The sequence below is a fragment of the Drosophila pseudoobscura genome, chromosome 3, assembly GCF_009870125.1.
Source record: "Drosophila pseudoobscura strain MV-25-SWS-2005 chromosome 3, UCI_Dpse_MV25, whole genome shotgun sequence".
NCBI classification, from domain to species: domain Eukaryota; kingdom Metazoa; phylum Arthropoda; class Insecta; order Diptera; family Drosophilidae; genus Drosophila; species Drosophila pseudoobscura.
In genome coordinates this window covers 12,631,449-12,649,907 of record NC_046680.1, presented here as the reverse complement: position 1 = coordinate 12,649,907, position 18,459 = coordinate 12,631,449, and the positions used below count along the sequence as shown (strand labels likewise).

The window sequence follows — 18,459 nt, the reverse complement described above, 5'->3', positions numbered from 1 at the left end:
ACTAGTATCAAATATTTATACCTTAATCAGGGAGTTTCGCCCCAGCCTCTCCCTCCCCCGCCCAGTGAGTGGCAGTGAAGGGAAAACTTCATTGTCAAGTTGACAACTTTTGCCAGCAAAATGTGATGTTAATTACTCGTGTGCGCATTTAACCCTCTTCTTACCTTCTCTACCCCTGACGGGGCAAAAATAACCAGAGCTGACTTAAAAAATAATTTGTGGTTTGTTTTCACCATTTTAATGGCATAATTTTTCATCTAAAGCCAAAGTTTCTGGTATCCCTACTCCGGTGGGAGGCGAATTGGCTCGTTAACACAGCCATAAAGAATTGAATCTAGTCCTGCTCTTGACATTTACGAAGCATCGTTGGCTGCGACTGGTACTCTGACTGGGACTGGGTCCTGTTACAACTGCCCTTCCTACCCTATCTTCGTACCTTGATGCCGCCCTTGCAGCTCAGCATTCGCCCTCTGGATGTATACGTTTCCATAGAACACGTCGTAATCATTTGCGCCAGTTGTCTTATCGCTTGAAAGATGGTCGAGAGCAATGCTTTTTGTAGTTGGTTTTAGATGGCCCCCTTAAACCCAACTCCTTAAAAACCTGCTCCCCACCCTCACCAACCTACCACAATGCAATGCGTTGTAGCATCTTGTTAGACAGTTGTAGACAATTTGGTAAGTCTTTAGAAGAGATAATACCAAAAGATAAAGCGTGAAGACGAGGGTTTAAAAGTCAGACAGTATCTGTTAGTTTTTGATTCGACATCAAGAATGGCGCATCATACTATGGCAGCATGACAGATATCTTATCAAGGATCAAGGCGGACATCCAACCTGCTTTTATTTGATAGGTGTTCCACACTTTTTAAACGCACTGTACCGCACAGTCGGGGCCATAAAAGAGAGCACAATTGCATTGTTGACTCGCCACAAAAACAAGAAGGCAGAAAGCAGATGGAATCCACGTGCAAAACATCAAGAGCGATGCAATTTTGCAAATTGTCTTCAACTGCGAGAATGCTTTTCACTCCGCTTTACCCTTGCCGTTTCTCAGTATGCCCTCCCCCTTTTCTGTGGTATTGCCAAACCCTTCGGGCTGTTTCAGAGATGGTCTGCAGATGGCAAAAGATGCGGATGGAGAGGATGTCGAGCAGAAGGCGGACGAAAGACGAAGAAGGAAGAACAGAGACACCGTGCTCCTGCTGAATGAATGCATGAATGCAGCTATGCATTGCTCCGAATAGCTGTGTGCGAAAATTAGTCGCTTCACGTGCACGTTGAGGTCAGTAATTAACGCAGGGAAAGCGAAGGCAAGCGTGTCCGTATCCGTGTCCCGGCCATGGCCACGGCCACGGGAATTTGCCCCAGAAGTGCAAGACGACCGAGAAATGTGGCATCTTCGATAGTTAACCGTAAACGGGAACGAACGCAATGGGGGGCCAGCCAGAGGAAGAGGAGGAGGCAACCAGAATTCTTGTTTTATGTACTTCCCCCGAGCTGCTACCGTAGCAGGGAAAAGTAATTTTGGCCAAAATGCTCTTATTGACATAAAATACATCGTATAAATAAGGGTGATACTTAGTACACTCTTAGGGGTGGCCCTTTTAACCAAGAAACTTAGTTAATTGCATTAAGCACGGCCAGAGTATACTATTACGGACTTTGCCATGGACCCATCTGCTCCCTCGCAGGACGGCAGCTGTGAGAGTTCCACGAGTACCAAGGAGAAGATGCTTAAGAGAGTTAAATTATGCATATATATATACATATATACATATAAACAACATTATGTACAATATGTTCTACCCGAAGTTGATTCAGTTGAAGAGTTTTTTCTTTTCAATTAACATTCAAGAAATACTCAATATTTTGTTAGGTTTTCCAGCAGCGTTTGATATTTATCCTCAGATCTTGAAAATATATGGAATATATTCGCTTATGTAGATTTTTATTTACGATTGAACTTTTCATTTATTATTCCAATAACCGAAATGTTTTATGGTTTTCATATTTATTATTCAATTCAATTACTCAAGTGTTTCTTTTTGTGGGGTCCAACGGCTAGATGGAACTGATTTCCATTCGAATTTTTCTTTTTGGTGGTCAGCAAATGATATGCATGATATGGCAGTTTATTTTTATATGTGCTCACATACACAAATGTAAGCGTTAAATAATTTAGCAAGCACTGTATTTGCAATTTTGTGGTAGAACTATTATGTTCTATTATTGCTCACTGGGGGAATACATTTGTGCTATTTCGACTTCGCTTTACTTTTCTGCTGAACTTTAGCGTTAGACCCTGGGGATACAGTTCTCGTGTATGCCACATGGCTTCATTATCGGAAATCCCCGGCTTTTCTATGGCAAATGCATTATGCTTTATGTCAACCTGTGGTGATCTTTTCCACATGAAGAGTTCTACGAGGGGTTTCAGGAAAAGAAAGTAAAAGATTTCGGCCAGTGAGATTACACTAAAGCCCATAAACAGGCCCATCACGCCACCAATGTTAGCTGGAGTGCATGAAAGAGTAGAATAAAGTTATCCGTCAGAGAGACAGTAGGGATCAACTTACACAGGAACTCTGTCAATCCGACATAGGCATTCTTCATATTGCCGTAGTAGACGGACTCACGGTAGTAGACATTGATGACGGCTATGTTCTCACTCAGATACGATTTGTTCATGCTCTCCACCAGAGGATTGGCCAACTGGAATTTGCTAGTGGCCAGGGGAAAGGAGAAGCCGCTGGCCAAGTAGCTGAGGTCGAAGCAGCTGGGCAGGCACTGCTGCCGGCACTTGACCCATTCAGGTCGGATGGCCGCCTGTTGGGCCCGACGCAGGCAGAGAGTGTCCTTCATGCCACACATTGTGGCGTTGCTGTAGATCTGCGGATAGTCAAAGGGTATGCAGGCACACGACTCATACAAGTATCCTGCCATGCATTCGTGCTCGCAATTCAGCCGGCTGTATGTCTTGTAGAAGATCAGTTCCTTCTCGTTTCCGAAAAGGCACTGGCGACCATCCCGAGAAATGGAGCGAATGGCTGGCACTGCCTCGGCTCGTACCACCTCCATGCGGTAGTTGGTTTCATAGCCGATGGCGGTGATGAGTCCTGCCTCCTTAACAACAGGCACTTCGGTTGGATTGTGGAAGTAAACCTGCAAAATGATTTAAGCACAAGATAACTTGATGGATATCAGATCAATCTTACCTTGAAGCCGGGTCCATTGGTAGAGGAGCAGTAGTACTCGCTCATCTGGGCATCGAGAACAGCACTAAATCCCAGTGCAATCCCAGTCCCTAGAAGTTCTTGCACTAATTACATATATTTTCTTCTATTATCCATAACCACTCACCAATGGCTGTCGCTGGATAATATTTGGCTGGTAATTTGTCGGGATAACCTGTCTCTAGATTCCATTTGACCGCCTCAAACCCATTTTTCATTGTTAAATTTCGTTTGCTTTTTGAACTGGAGTGGAATGGAGATGATTTACTTGGTTATATCCCACAAAACGATATGCACCCTTACAATGGCTTGTAGAGGAACTCTGGTGGCTGGAAGTTGAATACACAGCAGAGCCCCTCGTCCGTCAGGAGCGGTTGAAACAGGTGCGAGCAGTTGTGCTCTACGGCATTGAATCTGCAGTAGAGCAGCATTGTATCGCAGTGCTGCGAGTGTTTCGAAACAAAATCAGATATCCTGAGGGTATTTCGAGCAAAACTACTGCGTTTCACAATATCTTCAAGGTCATCAGAGTCGTCGATTTCGGAATTACACAACAGCTTCAAGATAGCACTTTCATCGGAGCCTCTACAGCGATACCATACAGGATTAGAGCTCTATCTTTAGGATTAGAAAAACGATAGAACTTACTCTTTGTAATGGGAAACCTGGCTGCTCTGAACCTGATTCATATTGCATATGGTGATGGCCGGAAAGGGAACTTTCAGAATGGAGGTGGCCTGTGGGCTGATCCCAATTATCACCGGTGTACTATCCCACTTGGCGTAGATATTCACGATGAGATTGCATGTGATCACCAAGGCGACCACAAATGAGCAAAGGAAAAATGATCTAATGTCGGTTGTAGGGGTTGTATTTTTAATTCACATCTCCTCTCACCTCTCCCAACTGCTGAGACTGGAGTCTCCCACAAACTTCAGTCCATGCAGGCCCGTGCTCTTGAGGAATTCTTTGAGACTCCTGCCAAAGCTCCTCAACAGAAACATAGAGGATCCCTCCCTTTCTGGTTTCTTTGATGACTCCATTGCAACTATTGAGCTAATTCCTGCTAACGTCTCCATAAATACCTAATATCTCGAAGGCAATCAGCAACAAACACCCCCACATTAAAGACCCAAATAATTAATGCGTCCTATCGATTGCGGTGATTTGCGTCGAGTCAGAGTAAATCCTTTCAAGTTAATTACTTTGACAACAGTTGCCGCAAGCATTTTCATTCAATTAGGTTTACGTACACTTGTCGTGCGGTCGTGTCTGATAAGATAAGCAAATTGTATCAGTCTTCCGCTTCCACAAGTCCCACATGAAATTGTTGGAGCTTCTCTGCCCTGTGAAATAGTTTTTAATTGATTTAAATATACTTTTAATATGATAAAGTTTCACTCTACCTCGACTGAACTGAAGCTGTCGCTTGCGAAGCTTTCCGCCACAAATGTGTGGCGCTTTGGCCCCAAAAAAGCTTTGGCCCCATTTGCAATGAAAGCTTGGCCGCACGTGATGAAAAAGCGAACCATCGTCAGTTCTGGAACTACAAGCCCTGCGATCGTTGTTTACTTTAAGATATACAATATATAATAAAAATGAAAATCCGGAGCAATCCGCTGCCCCGGCGGCTGGCAGATGTCTTGTGCTTCCTGCTCATCGGCGTCTTTCTGCCGATTGTGTTCATGTTCGAGATTATTGTGGTGCTGCCGGCATTCCACGAGCCGGGCGGCTTCTTCCACACCTTCACCTTCCTCATGGCCATGTTTCTGGTGTTCAACATCAAGGGGAACATGATCGCATGCATGATGATCGACACCAGCGTAAACGGTGAGCCAGACAGTGTCCAGCCGATGGTCCAGTGATGGGAACTACTATGAACCATTTCAATCCACAGTCAAGCAAGTGGAGCCGCCGCCGGAGCAGTCGGTGGAACGCCTTGAGTGGCGCGAGTGCACAGAGTGCAATCGGCTGGCACCGCCTAGATCGTGGCACTGCAAGATATGCGGAGCTTGCATACTGAAGCGGGATCACCACTGCCTATACACGGGCTGTTGCATCGGCCACCGGAACCACCGCTTCTTTATGGGCTTCATTTTCTATTTGTTTGTGGGCTCTGTGTACGCCCTGGTCTACAACTCGATCTACATGTGGATAATCCATAGCAGCATATACTGCAATTGGCTGACAGTCCTCAAGCTGACCTGCCCCATGTTGCTGCTGGTGACCGGCGGCTTCTGGACCAACATCTACCTGCTCTTCTATAGCCTTAATGTGCTGGCCCTGGCGTACGGCATCCTCCTGTTGGGCTATCATGTGCCGATTGTGCTCCGTGGCGGAGTTTCCGCCGACCGCACGAAGCAGCGAAAGCTTAAATACAAACGAGGAGTCAGACAGAACCTAAGAAGTGTCTTTGGAGTGCGCATGCACATAGCCTGGCTATCGCCACTCATTCGCAGTGATCTACCCGACGATGGCTACCACTGGAGGGCCTCTACCTCTACCAAGAAGAGCGAAGACTGATCTGTGTGTTGAGCTAGGTTAAGATAGATGTATTTTTGAGGCCTGCCGACTGGGCAGTCCGTAGATGAGTACCGTGACTATTGCTGGACTTTCCTCGGGCTGGATGCCGGTAAATTGCAGTATGGTGTAGTTGCAGCCGATTCCGCCCGTGAGTATGGTTGCCACCACCACCCGTTCCACTTGACTCTCGTCCAAGACCAAAATCAGGTTAATGTTGGAAATCAACTTATCCTGCATATAAATAAATAATTAGTTCATATTTACATCGATACAAATGATAGAAATCCAACCTTTTGTGTGATCTCCACAGTACGAAACGTTTCAGATATGTTGTAGCTCATTTCATAGATGGGCACGGCCTGGGATTGCATCATTCCAAACTGTACTGAGTATCCAATAGCATCAGTGGCGAGAAGAATTGCCGACAGCAGCAGCCACACGACTTTGCCCATGCCCGGAAACTGAACAAAACACTTCGCAAACAATTAGCAATTATTGCAATAGATGTTTTGACAAAAAAAGCAAACATTACGATAACAGGCTTTAGTTCAGATAATTTATTGAGTTATTAAAAAGAATGAGGAGCGACTTTTCAACTGATTTGCACTTTGCGTATAACCGATTTACACTCATCGTTCCGGAACACACGATGATAGCTGGTGATCTTGCCCAGCGAGGAGATAAAGTTCTCATCGTGGGTGATGATGATTAGCATGAAGTTGGACTGCGTCTGACGCTCCTCCACAATGCAGTTGAGGGCATCGCACAGCGATGTGATGTTGATGCGATCCAGGTTCGTGGTTGGCTCGTCCAGAGCCAAGACTCCACAATTACTGCTGAACGTCTCGGCTAGAGCCATCCGGATGATGAGAGAGGCCAGCACCCGTTGGCCGGCGCTGCAGCGCCCACGCATCTCGATCTCCGTGTTGTTCTTGGACTGGACCACGCGATAGTTGTAGGTTTTGCGGCGATCAGCAGATGCATCTGTGTTGACCTCGTCGGTCTTCACTTGTATGTAGTCGATGTCGTTTCCGCGATAGATCATACGCCAGTATTCCCGAATTAGTCGGTTGATTTTCTCCATCTTCTCCGCATGGAACTGTATGAGGGCCCATTCCAAGGCAAATCGAAGCTGGGCCAAGTCATCAATACTGTGTCGCGTGACAACCATCTCGTAATTGCCTTTTCTGAAATTCTTAACCGCCTCCCTGAATCGGGGTTCATCGATCTCCCGCTGCAGTCTCTCCACCTGACTGCGAATCTCGCCCAGCTGGCCCAGCAGCTCTCCCTTGCGCACTGTGCCAGCTTCCCGTCTCTTGGTTAAATCCATTTTCTCCCTGCTGACGTTGCGCAAGTCCAAATTGCCCAACTTTTTGGCCAGATTCTCACAGGTTTTTCTCAGCTCTGTTTCGTTATCCTGCAGCTGCTTGAGCTCGCGATTGTCTTTCAGGTCGCGCTCAACGGTCTGCTGATTAAGACACTCGGTGTTTACGCTTTCCAGTTGCACGGTTTTCGATTTTATTTCGGCTTCCTGCGAAACCAGAACTAAACATTAGGTACGTTTTTATCGGAGGCATTGAAGTACTTCACTTGCCAATTGTTTCAGCTGTTCTTTGGTGGCCCTTATGGAGTCTTCGAGTGTGCTGATCTCATTCTTCAGATCCAATTTAGCATAGTCCTGAGCTTCTTTGTGCAACCTGAGCATGGAATCATTTTAGATTTAGTTTTATCTGAGACTAAAATATTTTTGTAGGACCTACCTTTGTATATCCTGATCTGTACTTTTGTAGGAATTATATTTAGAATTAAGCTGACTCAACTTTTTACGTTCGGCTTCTTTCAGACGCTCCTTCTCGTCTATAGCAGCCCTTAGCTTCTGTTTGAGCGGTTGAATCTTGGCCTTCAGCTCGCTTATTTCTGTGGTTATGGTGACGAGAAGTTGAATCAGTTCATTGAGCCTCTCCTTCAACTGTGGCAAGCTCTGCAGCCCCTCTTGCAGCTTTAGTTGCTTATCTTTTAATCTATGTCATTAAACGGGATTAGTCGACTTATAGGGAACTGTTTTGACTGTTTGAAAACATTACCCATTTTTAACTTCACGCAAACGATTGAGAGCGTCAACGTGCTGCTCAAAGGTATGCTGCGTGCTGTCCAACTCCTTGCGTTCTGTCTCCAAGTCCTTCGAGACCTGACTCTTCTCCGCTTGCAGAGCATCCATCGATACACTCGAATCATACGAAGCTGGTAGTTTACTCTAAAAACCGAAGAGTAAGAGTCCTGGTCCATCATAGCTTATCATCCGCTTACCTTAAGCTGATCCAGATCCTTTTTAACACGCACAGAATCCTTGAGGGCTTCATCGAGCAGAGTCATATCGCCCAGCATTGAATTGGCTAGGTCCATGTTTTGGGTGGGCTCTCCAATCAGGGCAATCAGCGTCTCATATTCGCTGACAGTCTCTCCCAGTAGCATCTCAACTTCGGTCAGCTCTTCCTTCTTCTTGGGCAAGATCTCTTTTAGCTCCTTCACCTTAAGAATGCTGGGTTTGATGTGCAACAAGTTCTCGTACTTCAATTGCTCTGCTTTCAGAGCCTTTTCCGATCTACTGATGTTGTCTGGCAACTTTTGGATTTCATCGGATAGCTCCGTGGTTAGATCACAGGCCTAAAATCAAAGGGATTGGGAATGATTGTCAGAGGTAACATGGCAGCAGACTTCACCTCATCGCCCGACATATTGTGATGACATAGGGGACAGCACGGCTCTTCATTGATCTTCTGTATGTACCTAGTAGTAAATATGGTTTAGTTTTGGTTCCCTTTTCAGCGAAAACTGTTTGGACTCACTTCTTGTACAGAGCCTCTGCAGATTTATGGGCACCATGCTCAAGCTGCAGCTTGGAAATGGCCAACTTGCTACGATCCAGAAGCTCATCGTATGGTGTGGAGCGGCACTTTTGAAATATGAGCTCCTCGGCCTCCTTCAGCTCCTTTTCCATGCGAGCAGTCTCAGCAATGAGATTCTTGCGCTTTATCTCATACGATTGTTCCTTGAGCTTTTGGGCATTGGCTTGCTCGTTTAGATCTTGGATCTCGCGACGCACCTTGTCGTAGGCACCTTGCAGGGAGCGGCGATAATTGCTGGAGATGGGCTCCTTGAAGAACTTTCCAAAATTATCCGAGTGCCGACTGCGCACGCGATGGATCTCCTGGTTCTTCTTCTCCACCTCCTTTTCCTTGAGATTCATTTCGGCCACCAGCTTGGCCATGGACCCCAGGAACGTCAGTTTCTCATCCAGTTTCTTGAAGAGAGCCTGTTTTTGGGCTATGTTAGCCTTTTTGCCGGCTATGATTTCCCGGAAATTCTCCTGATTGAAGTTTTTCGATGTGCGCTCATAGATGGCATCGGCGTCGGCTATCTGCTTCTCCAGCAGCTTCAGTTCCTGCATGGAGGTTTCAATTTGCTGAACCTTTACCTTCAGTGTCTCACTCTCCCGTTGGCTGGCCTCCTTTTGCTTTTCCTGCGCCGTTACGCCTTGTTCCGACTTGGTTAAATCAATGCGCAGTTCGTCGATCTTCACCTGCCTGGCCTTATCCGCGTTGTCGTTGAGCCCGGAGACTTCTGTGATCTCACAGTGCTTGCTCAAGATGACCCCTTCGATGTCCTGCAATAAGTCAACCAGTTTCTCGGGCTCTGCCATCAGATCACCCGGTATGGGAATTTGCAACTCATGGCAGAGATCCTTGACCCGCTTTACCAACTGTGTCTTGCACGCCTGCTCGCTCTGGTGCCGCTGCTTGGCCAGGCAACATTTCTTGTCTTGCGCGGTCTGTGTCTGATGCGTTTCTCCGTGGGACTTTTTTAGCTTGGACAATTGTTCTTCCGTTTCGGAACGTTTGAGTCTCATTTCGGACATTCGCTGATGAAAGTTGTCGATCTCTAGATCCAAGTCAACCAAAGAACCCTCAAAATGGGTCTTGATTTTCCTGGAAAGGGCTGAAATTTGCTCCTTGCAGTTCTTATGCCTGTACAAATAATCGTTAGATAGTTAGATTTCGGGAAAGAACAATCTGGAACGTACGTACTTGGTATCCATTTCCACTTTCTGCGCCTGATGTTTTCCAATCTCATATTCAATGTCTCGGATTTCCTGCAGCCTAGACTCAATGGGTTTCATCTCCTCCTCGCATTCACTGCACTGCGCTTTGATGGAATCACATTTTTTCTGAGCCTTCTGCAGGCCCAGCGTTTTTACTTCCATCTCTTGCTTAAGATACGCCACATGCTTCATTCCGGCCTCTGTTGTATTAATACATCTTTATGATGGCTTAAAAAGAAAATTTTAGACACTCACCCATTACCTTGAGCTCATCCATTGCTTCCTTTCGCATCTTAATAATCTTATCCAGGGCTTTGTTGTACTCGGTAATGCCAAATATAGCATCGAACTTCTCCTTTAATTTCTTGGCCTCGTCCAGCGGCCAACTGGAGTCCTCTTGGTGACAGAATAGGACGTTGTTTATGATAGCCTTCGACACGCCCATGAAGTCAGAGATGGCCAAATCAATGTCCACTGTGCGGCCGCTCAATGAGTCCTGGTTCTCACGTTTTGAATGTCCCGCATCAGTTAGAAAGTTGATAGTGGAGTCCATAGTCTCAAACGAGACCTTGCCACGCTTGCTGCAGACTTTCATGGTGCGACAGATGGACACACGGGCACCGCGTTTGTCCCGAACCTGCATCTTGATTTGCGCCAAGGATTCATTCAGCCCAAAAATCTTTGGGTCGTGGACAAAGCTCTTCCCCCTGTCACTACCAGGCGGGGACTCTCCCGTCAGAGCATACTTGATGCACTCAATTACTGTTGTCTTTCCACAGCCATTCTCACCCAGAATCAGGGTAACAGGCGACGAAAATGTAAGGCTCTGGAAACCCAGTTTATTAAGTTTATATATAGCTGAAGTTAAGCAACTGCTTACCTGAAGATCTTCTGCATTGGATCCAAAGCTACGCACACCCTGAATGGACAGTTTATCAATTGACGACATGTTTTCTTCCACTCACAAAACGCAAAAGTCGGATTCAAATGATTTTCCAATTTCACAAGACGCAATTTTGCCGCCTGGCTGCCAGGGATGGAGTGATCAGAATCAACAGGCGTTTTTTCGATACAGATATCGATTCATTTAATCGCACAATAAACTAACCATGAAATTGAACTAATTGTCTAAGAAACAACCCAGCTAGGATTCTTAATTAGTAAGAAATACAATATGTGTATTAATATTACACTAAAATTTATTGAATTGAATACTCAGTAGCATCCATCCCTGAACTGTAATCGCCATCGACGGTGTATCGATATTATTATATTATTTAACATTTTAATACGGAAATTCTCAATGAAAATGTTTCGAAAACATTTGGGGAACCTGTCTCGTGTCTCCACACAACTTCAGCGCAATGTTGTGCAACTGTCCACGAATGCGGAAGCCTCTCCCATTGAGGAAACAGCGGCAGCTAGCGTGAACGAGTTCCGCACGGCCGTTGCCAATCCCGGCGAGCACTCGGCCCTGCATGTGGCCAAATTCTACACCATACCAGTGGAGCAGAAGAAGCAAATATTCACCGGCGGTGGCCTGCCCAAACAGTACGAACAGCAGATAAAGACTTTCACCGAACCCTGCCTCATGGTGCGGTCGCCGGCGCTGGAGCTGCTCCACTACATTAAGAACGCAGATCTGACAAAGCCCGTGGTGCGCTATGTGCTCTATGGAGACAATGGTGTGGGCAAGACATTGACCATGGCCCATGTTCTTCACTACGGAGCTATAAATGATTTTCTGCTGGTGCATGTGCCCTGGGCGCCCAATTGGATGAAACGGCCCAAGGAGGCATCCAACGCCTCACAGGAGGGTATGCTTGATCTGCCCTTCGATGCGGCCGCCTGGCTGGTGCATTTCAAAACGCAGAATGCCAAGCTGCTCCAGCAACTGCAGCTGAAGACGAACAAGGAGTATGTGTGGAGCAAGCGCGAGAGTACACCGGCAGGCTCGTCCCTTATAGAGCTAGTAGAGCATGGCATAGCGCGCATAAAGTATGCCACCGATACAACAGTCGCTTTGATTTCAGAGCTGAAACAGCTTTCGACGGCGGGACAGTGCAAAATAATGGTGGCCATCGATGGCTTCAACGCCTTTTTCCACCCCGAGACTCGTATCTTCTCGGACAACAAGCAGCGGGTGACCCCAGATCGCATTACGCTGACACAGCCCTTCCTAGACATCACCAACTACGACTGGACCAATGGAGTTTGCATTCTGTCAGTCGATAAGATCGCCATGACCGAGGGCTACATGGACTCGTATATGCCACGGTATCTACTGGGTACACAGGGATTCGAGCACATCGACCCCTTTGTGCCCATTCATGTGGAAAACTACACGGACAAGGAGTTCCACAGCTACATAAACTACTACTTGGACCGCCACTGGATCAACAAGACGCCGCAGGGCTTCGAGGAGCAGCTAAAGTTCATGAGCAATAAGAATCCTTACACGCTCATGCAGCTCGTAAAGGCATTGTAGGGAGTCTGATAGTCGTATCCCGTATTTGTTAGCTAATAATCAGAAATAAAATGACTTGTTAAAGAAATGAAAATCAAAAATGTTTATCTAATGTTTTTTTTTTTGATAAATTATGGATTTAATCAATGTTTTTTTTTGTTTGTTTTTGGTGCACATTTAGTCAACATGGCGAATTCAAATGGGGGAATTTATTTAACAATAATCAGCGCTTTAATGCACTGTAAAATATATAGTAAATATTCGAATATATGTATTTGTATTGTATATATGTATGCATATTGGTTTCAATAATGGTTTCAAAAATCAATACAAATCAATAATGGTTGTTTCGCTTTGTGTGTGTGTGTGTGTGTGAGTATGTGTGCGGCTTCAGAAGCGCATCTTCAACTAAATCAAACTCAAACTCTAACTCCAGTGGGGCACCTCTACAATAAAGCGATTATGTATCTTCTACATCGTATATTTCTTTTCCACATCTCTATACGTGGATGGGGGATGGGATGGGTAACAAAATAATAAGAATAACTAAGCTGCAATTTAACATTTGTCGTCATATTTCGTATGTATATTTGCATAATTTCTATTACAATTTTAGTTGCTGCTTTCAACAACAATAACAATTATGTATTTATGTATGTCGGAGTCGGTTGTGGCCCATGCTCTATGTGTACGTTAATATTATCGTAGTCGAGTCGTAGGAATGCATTCCTCGCCCCGATCTATGTAAATTTATTCTCCTTTACTCCGTTACTAGTTCCTTCTTTTGGTTTTTATGTAGTTATGCTGATGCTTTGAATATATATGTATATGCATGTCTGCGGTGTATGTGTACGTGTGTGGTTGTGTATTACATATGTATGTACTATGTGTAATAAATCATATCATATATATGGATATATATAGTGTATTCATACACAGCTGAAATAGGTTTATATTTGTCCTGGCAACGTAACGAATAAAAATAATAATAATAATAATAAGCCTCCTCTAATCGTAAACGTAATAAAAATGCATTAAACAAAAAAAGGTAGTTGAAAATGCAGGGGAGTTGGATAAATAAAGCATACATAAAGGTCAAGCAGCATCGGGGTCTGGGGGTATACGTATATGCAGACGAAAATACTTAAATATGAAAGGATATATACCTAAATGAAAAACTAATTCGTCAATAATAAAATAATAATAATAAAGAATCAAGAGAAAAACAAAAACAAGGACATTTGGGCCAACTGGGGTCCTTCCTGAATACAAAAACAATTCAATCCAATTCGTTTCAACTCGATCCACATTGAGGGGTTTGGTTCGGGTTCTTCCAAATGCTCGCAGAGTCCAACGCACACACACAGACACAAGCGCACAGATTAAAATGTTTCCAGCGCGGACTCCCCCGATTTTGAATCAAATTTGGAGGAGTGCCAGTGTCGTTTGTGTGGGTGTACAGGTGGGGTGTGTGTGTGTTTGTGGGGAGGGTGATCGATCCTCTTCGTCATCTGTTTCTTAGAGCATTCGACTACTTAGGCTAGTTTTCTTAATCATACATTTACCGATTCGATTCGTTTCGTTTTTGGTTTCCACTTTCTCGAAATATTGGTAAAATCAATGCGTGATAAACTGTTCAATGATTTTTTTTTTTTTTTTTAATGATTACTTCTACCTTTGGAGCAGCGTGTGTTCGCGTGGATGGGTGTGGATCCGTGTGGATGGTACGATGGCGATGACGATGACGTTGACGTTGATGGGGTGGCCGCGAAATGGTTCAACAATGGATGTGCACTGTATGTATATTATTTTTTGACAAACTGATAGGGAGCAGCGGGACGGTAGCGCATGGTCTGCTGCACTGTGCCACCAATGCCGCCGCCTGTGGTGGCCACAATGCTATTTGCCATTATACCGCCACCGCCGGCGTTGCCCAGGCCTGCATTCCGACCATTGAAACTGGCCGCACTGACCACCATTCCGGGCGGCGAGGCTCGCACAATCGTCTGTGGTTGCATAGTCGTGTGCATGGTATTTCCCCGTTGATTGGCTGAAATAAGGATAGAAGTAAGTAACAAAACCCAAAGGTTTTCGAGCCTCGACACTTACGGGGCACGTATGGCTTTGGCTGGTGGTAGGCGTTCGTGTGTGAGCGATAGTAGACAGTCTCTTCGTTGTGGTGATAATGCGATTGCTGCGGAAACTTGTGTCTGCAAGCAAAGGGATCCAAATCAGTGAAACTTAATAATGGGACACCCACTACTGGGTAGCAGTACGCACCTGTAGTTGCCGCCAGAGCGATTGTTGCCGTTGCCATTGTTGCCACCAGAGAGAGGCGGTCCGCTGCTGGCAGCCACATTCGACTGCAGCTGGAGCTGGCGCAGTGTTAGTTTCTTAGCCGCCTCGGGATCCTCCATGAGTTCCCTGTACTGCTCCTGGCGAATGTCGTCGTGCTTATCCGGTGTTAAGTAGCGCCTAATCTCGGCCAGGGCGTAGGCCACGCGGGCATACGCCTCGGCGGGTGGGGCAATGGTGGATACTTCGACGTGGAGCGGAAGATTCAGGTGGGCGTATTTGGCGTCTGCTGAGTTTCGCAGCTCTTCTTCGCGTGCCCGGTCCTTCATCGAGAAGCGACCGAGTATGACGATTTTACACTGCGTCTCCTCTTGCAGACGGCGCAAGGAGTTGCCCTTGGGGCCGAGCAGCTTGCCGACGTAGTTGAACTTCTTATCCTTAATGGGCACGTGCACCTTCTGCGACAGTTTGATGGTGCGCTGCTGGTAGACATCCGCGTACTGGTCTCTCGTGGGTATGCGCCCATTTAGCTGCACCCGCTCCAAGGCTGAAAGATGGCCAGAAAAAGGGTAAATTGAGCACTTGGCAAGCAAAGGGCAAGCGACACACGCATCGAATCGATACCTTCGTCGATTAGCTTGACAGCCAATGGAAAATGGTTCTCCATGCGCGACCGCTCTGTCATCAGTTCCTGCATGTATTTCTGGATGGCCGGCGCCGGCTGAGCCTTTTCGATATCCCCATTCGCATTATGTTCGTTCTCGTGCTCGCCATTGCTGGCAGCACCTGTGCCCGTCGCAACCACAACGCCTACCGCTGCCGCCACTACAGATGACCCTGGGCCCACACGCATTCCGTTTTCCGCCATTTGTCCTGCTTCCCCCACGGAGCCCGTTCTCAATTAGTCGCCGCGTTTAATGCCAAATAGTGGGTGCTTATCACAGTGCGCGGCACGTTTCGCAGTCAATTCGATTCGGTTTCGGCAAATGTGACGGCAACCTTCCTATGGCCCTAATTTTTTTTTTCTCTCAAGTGTGTATTTTATTCGTATATTTTTACTATGTTTACGCCGAAATATGGCAACACTCCGCCGACTTGAGATGTGCTCGTGTGCTCGCCCGCGTTCTGTTAAGCGCGATTCCATGGCTGTTGAGAGCACTTGACGTGCTGTTAGGTGCACACGATTGTCTATCGGCTGTTATCCAGCCGAAAGTCGAAAAGTGGATAACGGATAACGTACACATTTCCCCTTCAGGTGGCGCCTTTGGTAATTACATGATCATGTCGTTACGATGTAGCAAAATTGTAGCTAGTGTGTAGTTACCATGTAAGGAAATTGATTTAGTGGAAATTTCTGTTGACCGGTTTTGCTTAAACCTTATTTTACAAACAATACAATAAAAGCAAGTATTAAGAATACACCAGTTAAATAGAAAATTGATTCATCAATCGTACAAAATTGAGAGGGCATCGCTAAATGTTCCATATAGATAGTATTATTCAACGGAACAAAGAATATGAGGAATTGGTCGTTTTTTTGAATCGAATTTGAATTCGCCGCAGTTCGCTTTAGCAACAATGAGTCCCATTCCATACACAAACATGTTGCTAACATACCCTGGGGGAAATGGATGTTATAGAATTGAGGAAAAAGGGTGTACAAAGGCCTATACAAGCGTTATGTCTTCAAATTCCAGCGACATTGCAACTGTTTTTTTGTTGAACTATTTTGCTTAAACCTTGTTTAGTCAAAATATAAGCACGGACTAAAAACTGGCCAGTTAAGTAGAAAATTTATTCATTAATCGTATAAAATTATGTGGGCATAGATAAAGGCCCGGTTGACAACATTTAAATCCTTGTCGCTCACATTCAAAAAAGTTCGATTTGGCGCGCACCACTCGGTATATTTTTCAAGTGAGACCGTATATACTGTAGAAACTGGTTTTCGCCGCCCTCCCATGAGGTGTTTTTTAGTATTTTTGTCATCTATTAATTTAATTTTCAATGTTATATAGAAATCCAATAAATGCAAGTATTTCGAATAGACCAATCATGTATAGAATTGATTCATCAATCGTACAAAATTGAGTGGGCATGGCTAAATGTTTCATTTAGATAGTATTATTCAACGGAACAAAGAATATGAGAAAATTTTAATTCGCCGCAGTTCGCCCCAGTTCGCTTTAGCAACAATGAGTCTCATTCCATACACAAATGTTGCGCATTCCATACACAAAAGTTGCGGCAACATTTACTTGAAAACCGTTTTTTGGTCAAAATAAAATACATAAAGGTAATTAAAAGAAGCAATCTTGTAGAAAATGCATTTATCTATGGGATAAAGCTAAGTGGGCAAATCTATATAGCTTGAAATATAGGCAATACCCGATTCGCCGCAGTTTCGCTATAGCAACAATGAGTCTCATTCCATACACAAACATGTTGCTAATTCCATGCACACATACCCTGGGGGAAATGGATGTTATAGAATTGTGAATACGTTTGTCTTCCAACGCTCAGTAGGTATCAGGATCGACATAAATTTATACAAGATACTAATAATACACATGAATAAGTCAAAAACATATCTATTTGAGAAAATTTCTTAATAAATTGCGTTTGATCTTCATATAAAATTAGCGAAATAGGGTGTACAAAGGCCTATACACGCATCATGTCTTTAAATACCAGCAACATTGCGAGTGTATTTTTGTTGAACTTTTTCGTTTAACCCTTTTTTTACAATAAATACAATAAAAGCAAGGATTAACAACTAACCAATCTTATAGAAAATTGATTCATTAATCGTGTAAAATTATGTGGGCACGGCTAAATGTTCTATTTAGCTGGTAATAGTCGACGGAACAAAGAAATCGGGGAATATGAAAAACATAACTTGAATTTGTCAGTATATTTACGGTATATTTTCCAAATGAGACCGTATATTTCGGTATATTTCTCAAATGAGACCGTATATTTTGGTATATTTTCCAAATGAGACCGCATATTTCGGTATATTTCTCAAATGAGACCGTATATTTCGGTATATTTCTGAGGGTCAGACCGTATTTTGATAGCAGCAAAACAAAACAAATTTTTTTTTTCTGTAAAATTCCGCGAATTTTGTTAATTTGTTAAATTTATTAACTAAAAATGTCCGAGACCAGCTCCAAGGAAAATGTTAAGACGGCAATGACTTATATTTGTGGCGGTAAGTGGGCTAGAACGTGTAGGTCAACAAGACGGCCTTTTGTCCACGCACATGGCCGCGAAGTTGATGTACAATTTGTTAATTTGATAAACAATTGCACTACTCTTTCTAGAATGCCATCATGAGAATGAGATGCGACCACGTGACCCCATACGTTGCCGCGAGTGCGGCTACCGCATCATGTACAAGAAGCGCACAAAGCGTCGTAAGTAGTCCTCCTGGCGTCTAGCTGGGAGCCTCCAATTGCTGTAAAACTGTAGGCAAGCAAGCGGCTAATGGAATGTTTCGTTCTTCTTTTCAGTGGTTGTCTTCGATGCACGCTAATGCCAACTGAAAATTCGACTACTACAGGTGTAAGGAATTAGTTTTTAATGGAATATGTGTGCTTGAATAAAAAGGGCTAACCAACTGAAGAAATGCGTCTTTTTTATTCAAGATCAATGGATCTTTCAATCTCAAATTACCAGAAACAGAAGGGCCTCTGCCATATACTACGATTCAAAAGTCTATATATTTTATATTTTAAACTAATTATCTTTTATTTTGAATGTTTTGGAAATATATAATTTTTAAACTAAAAACACTCACATTACAGTAATATATTTTTTATTTTTCCATTTTTTGTT

At 44.5% G+C, this 18,459-nt stretch overlaps 7 protein-coding genes across 7 annotated transcripts; 3 read left to right on the top strand and 4 right to left on the bottom strand.

The window, feature by feature from the left end:
- Positions 1-1,943: 1,943 nt before the first annotated feature.
- Positions 1,944-4,760, bottom strand: ppk12 (pickpocket 12). Its single transcript, XM_033377344.1, has 8 exons — positions 4,642-4,760; positions 4,133-4,581; positions 3,884-4,084; positions 3,539-3,820; positions 3,363-3,478; positions 3,218-3,306; positions 2,579-3,164; positions 1,944-2,516 (listed from the first exon to the last, which is right to left on the bottom strand). Exons 2-8 carry the CDS (start codon positions 4,312-4,314, stop codon positions 2,236-2,238), a joined length of 1,737 nt encoding a protein of 578 aa, XP_033233235.1. The 5' UTR covers positions 4,315-4,581; positions 4,642-4,760; the 3' UTR covers positions 1,944-2,235.
- LOC4804460 (probable palmitoyltransferase ZDHHC24) lies at positions 4,751-6,042 on the top strand. The gene is made up of 2 exons (XM_001360982.4): positions 4,751-5,065; positions 5,133-6,042. The coding sequence occupies exons 1-2, from the start codon at positions 4,834-4,836 to the stop codon at positions 5,756-5,758; spliced, it is 858 nt and encodes a 285-aa protein (XP_001361019.3). The 5' UTR covers positions 4,751-4,833; the 3' UTR covers positions 5,759-6,042.
- LOC26533432 (uncharacterized) lies at positions 5,761-6,240 on the bottom strand. Its single transcript, XM_015184482.2, has 2 exons — positions 6,049-6,240; positions 5,761-5,989 (listed from the first exon to the last, which is right to left on the bottom strand). Exons 1-2 carry the CDS (start codon positions 6,208-6,210, stop codon positions 5,777-5,779), a joined length of 375 nt encoding a protein of 124 aa, XP_015039968.2. The 5' UTR covers positions 6,211-6,240; the 3' UTR covers positions 5,761-5,776.
- A 54-nt stretch (positions 6,241-6,294) lies between these two features.
- On the bottom strand, positions 6,295-10,915 carry rad50 (DNA repair protein rad50). Its single transcript, XM_033377343.1, has 10 exons — positions 10,738-10,915; positions 10,113-10,683; positions 9,844-10,057; positions 8,605-9,783; positions 8,479-8,545; positions 8,066-8,422; positions 7,843-8,012; positions 7,519-7,779; positions 7,353-7,455; positions 6,295-7,289 (listed from the first exon to the last, which is right to left on the bottom strand). The coding sequence occupies exons 1-10, from the start codon at positions 10,804-10,806 to the stop codon at positions 6,351-6,353; spliced, it is 3,930 nt and encodes a 1,309-aa protein (XP_033233234.1). The 5' UTR covers positions 10,807-10,915; the 3' UTR covers positions 6,295-6,350.
- Positions 10,916-11,086: 171 nt separating this feature from the next.
- On the top strand, positions 11,087-12,425 carry mRpS29 (mitochondrial ribosomal protein S29). Its single transcript, XM_001360980.5, has one exon. The coding sequence runs from the start codon at positions 11,161-11,163 to the stop codon at positions 12,343-12,345; it is 1,185 nt and encodes a 394-aa protein (XP_001361017.3). The 5' UTR covers positions 11,087-11,160; the 3' UTR covers positions 12,346-12,425.
- Positions 12,426-12,584: 159 nt separating this feature from the next.
- qkr58E-2 (quaking related 58E-2) lies at positions 12,585-15,749 on the bottom strand. Its single transcript, XM_001360979.5, has 4 exons — positions 15,244-15,749; positions 14,605-15,166; positions 14,434-14,534; positions 12,585-14,374 (listed from the first exon to the last, which is right to left on the bottom strand). Exons 1-4 carry the CDS (start codon positions 15,485-15,487, stop codon positions 14,130-14,132), a joined length of 1,152 nt encoding a protein of 383 aa, XP_001361016.3. The 5' UTR covers positions 15,488-15,749; the 3' UTR covers positions 12,585-14,129.
- A 1,940-nt stretch (positions 15,750-17,689) lies between these two features.
- Polr2K (DNA-directed RNA polymerases I, II, and III subunit Rpb12) lies at positions 17,690-18,246 on the top strand. The gene is made up of 3 exons (XM_002138499.3): positions 17,690-17,833; positions 17,946-18,038; positions 18,135-18,246. The coding sequence occupies exons 1-3, from the start codon at positions 17,776-17,778 to the stop codon at positions 18,155-18,157; spliced, it is 174 nt and encodes a 57-aa protein (XP_002138535.1). The 5' UTR covers positions 17,690-17,775; the 3' UTR covers positions 18,158-18,246.
- Positions 18,247-18,459: the final 213 nt, after the last annotated feature.

What these genes read in the sequence shown, in the direction of transcription:
- LOC26533432 (XM_015184482.2), bottom strand. Translation starts at nt 6,210, where the DNA reads ATGGGCAAAGTCGTGTGGCTGCTGCTGTCGGCAATTCTTCTCGCCACT. An exon ending in CTGTGGAGATCACACAAAAG is followed by an intron (nt 5,990 to 6,048) that starts GTTGGATTTCTA and finishes ATTTATATGCAG; the next exon opens with GATAAGTTGATTTCCAACAT.
- mRpS29 (XM_001360980.5), top strand. Translation starts at nt 11,161, where the DNA reads ATGAAAATGTTTCGAAAACATTTGGGGAACCTGTCTCGTGTCTCCACA.
- LOC4804460 (XM_001360982.4), top strand. Translation starts at nt 4,834, where the DNA reads ATGAAAATCCGGAGCAATCCGCTGCCCCGGCGGCTGGCAGATGTCTTG. An exon ending in GATCGACACCAGCGTAAACG is followed by an intron (nt 5,066 to 5,132) that starts GTGAGCCAGACA and finishes TTCAATCCACAG; the next exon opens with TCAAGCAAGTGGAGCCGCCG.
- Polr2K (XM_002138499.3), top strand. Translation starts at nt 17,776, where the DNA reads ATGTCCGAGACCAGCTCCAAGGAAAATGTTAAGACGGCAATGACTTAT. An exon ending in AATGACTTATATTTGTGGCG is followed by an intron (nt 17,834 to 17,945) that starts GTAAGTGGGCTA and finishes TACTCTTTCTAG; the next exon opens with AATGCCATCATGAGAATGAG. An exon ending in CAAGAAGCGCACAAAGCGTC is followed by an intron (nt 18,039 to 18,134) that starts GTAAGTAGTCCT and finishes TCTTCTTTTCAG; the next exon opens with TGGTTGTCTTCGATGCACGC.
- rad50 (XM_033377343.1), bottom strand. Translation starts at nt 10,806, where the DNA reads ATGTCGTCAATTGATAAACTGTCCATTCAGGGTGTGCGTAGCTTTGGA. An exon ending in GGATGAGCTCAAGGTAATGG is followed by an intron (nt 10,058 to 10,112) that starts GTGAGTGTCTAA and finishes TTAATACAACAG; the next exon opens with AGGCCGGAATGAAGCATGTG. An exon ending in ACAGATCAGGATATACAAAG is followed by an intron (nt 7,456 to 7,518) that starts GTAGGTCCTACA and finishes TTCCATGCTCAG; the next exon opens with GTTGCACAAAGAAGCTCAGG.
- ppk12 (XM_033377344.1), bottom strand. Translation starts at nt 4,314, where the DNA reads ATGGAGACGTTAGCAGGAATTAGCTCAATAGTTGCAATGGAGTCATCA. An exon ending in AGTCTCAGCAGTTGGGAGAG is followed by an intron (nt 4,085 to 4,132) that starts GTGAGAGGAGAT and finishes AACCGACATTAG; the next exon opens with ATCATTTTTCCTTTGCTCAT. An exon ending in CAGGTTTCCCATTACAAAGA is followed by an intron (nt 3,821 to 3,883) that starts GTAAGTTCTATC and finishes GTATCGCTGTAG; the next exon opens with AGGCTCCGATGAAAGTGCTA.
- qkr58E-2 (XM_001360979.5), bottom strand. Translation starts at nt 15,487, where the DNA reads ATGGCGGAAAACGGAATGCGTGTGGGCCCAGGGTCATCTGTAGTGGCG. An exon ending in CGCTCTGGCGGCAACTACAG is followed by an intron (nt 14,535 to 14,604) that starts GTGCGTACTGCT and finishes CTTTGCTTGCAG; the next exon opens with ACACAAGTTTCCGCAGCAAT. An exon ending in GCCAAAGCCATACGTGCCCC is followed by an intron (nt 14,375 to 14,433) that starts GTAAGTGTCGAG and finishes TCCTTATTTCAG; the next exon opens with CCAATCAACGGGGAAATACC.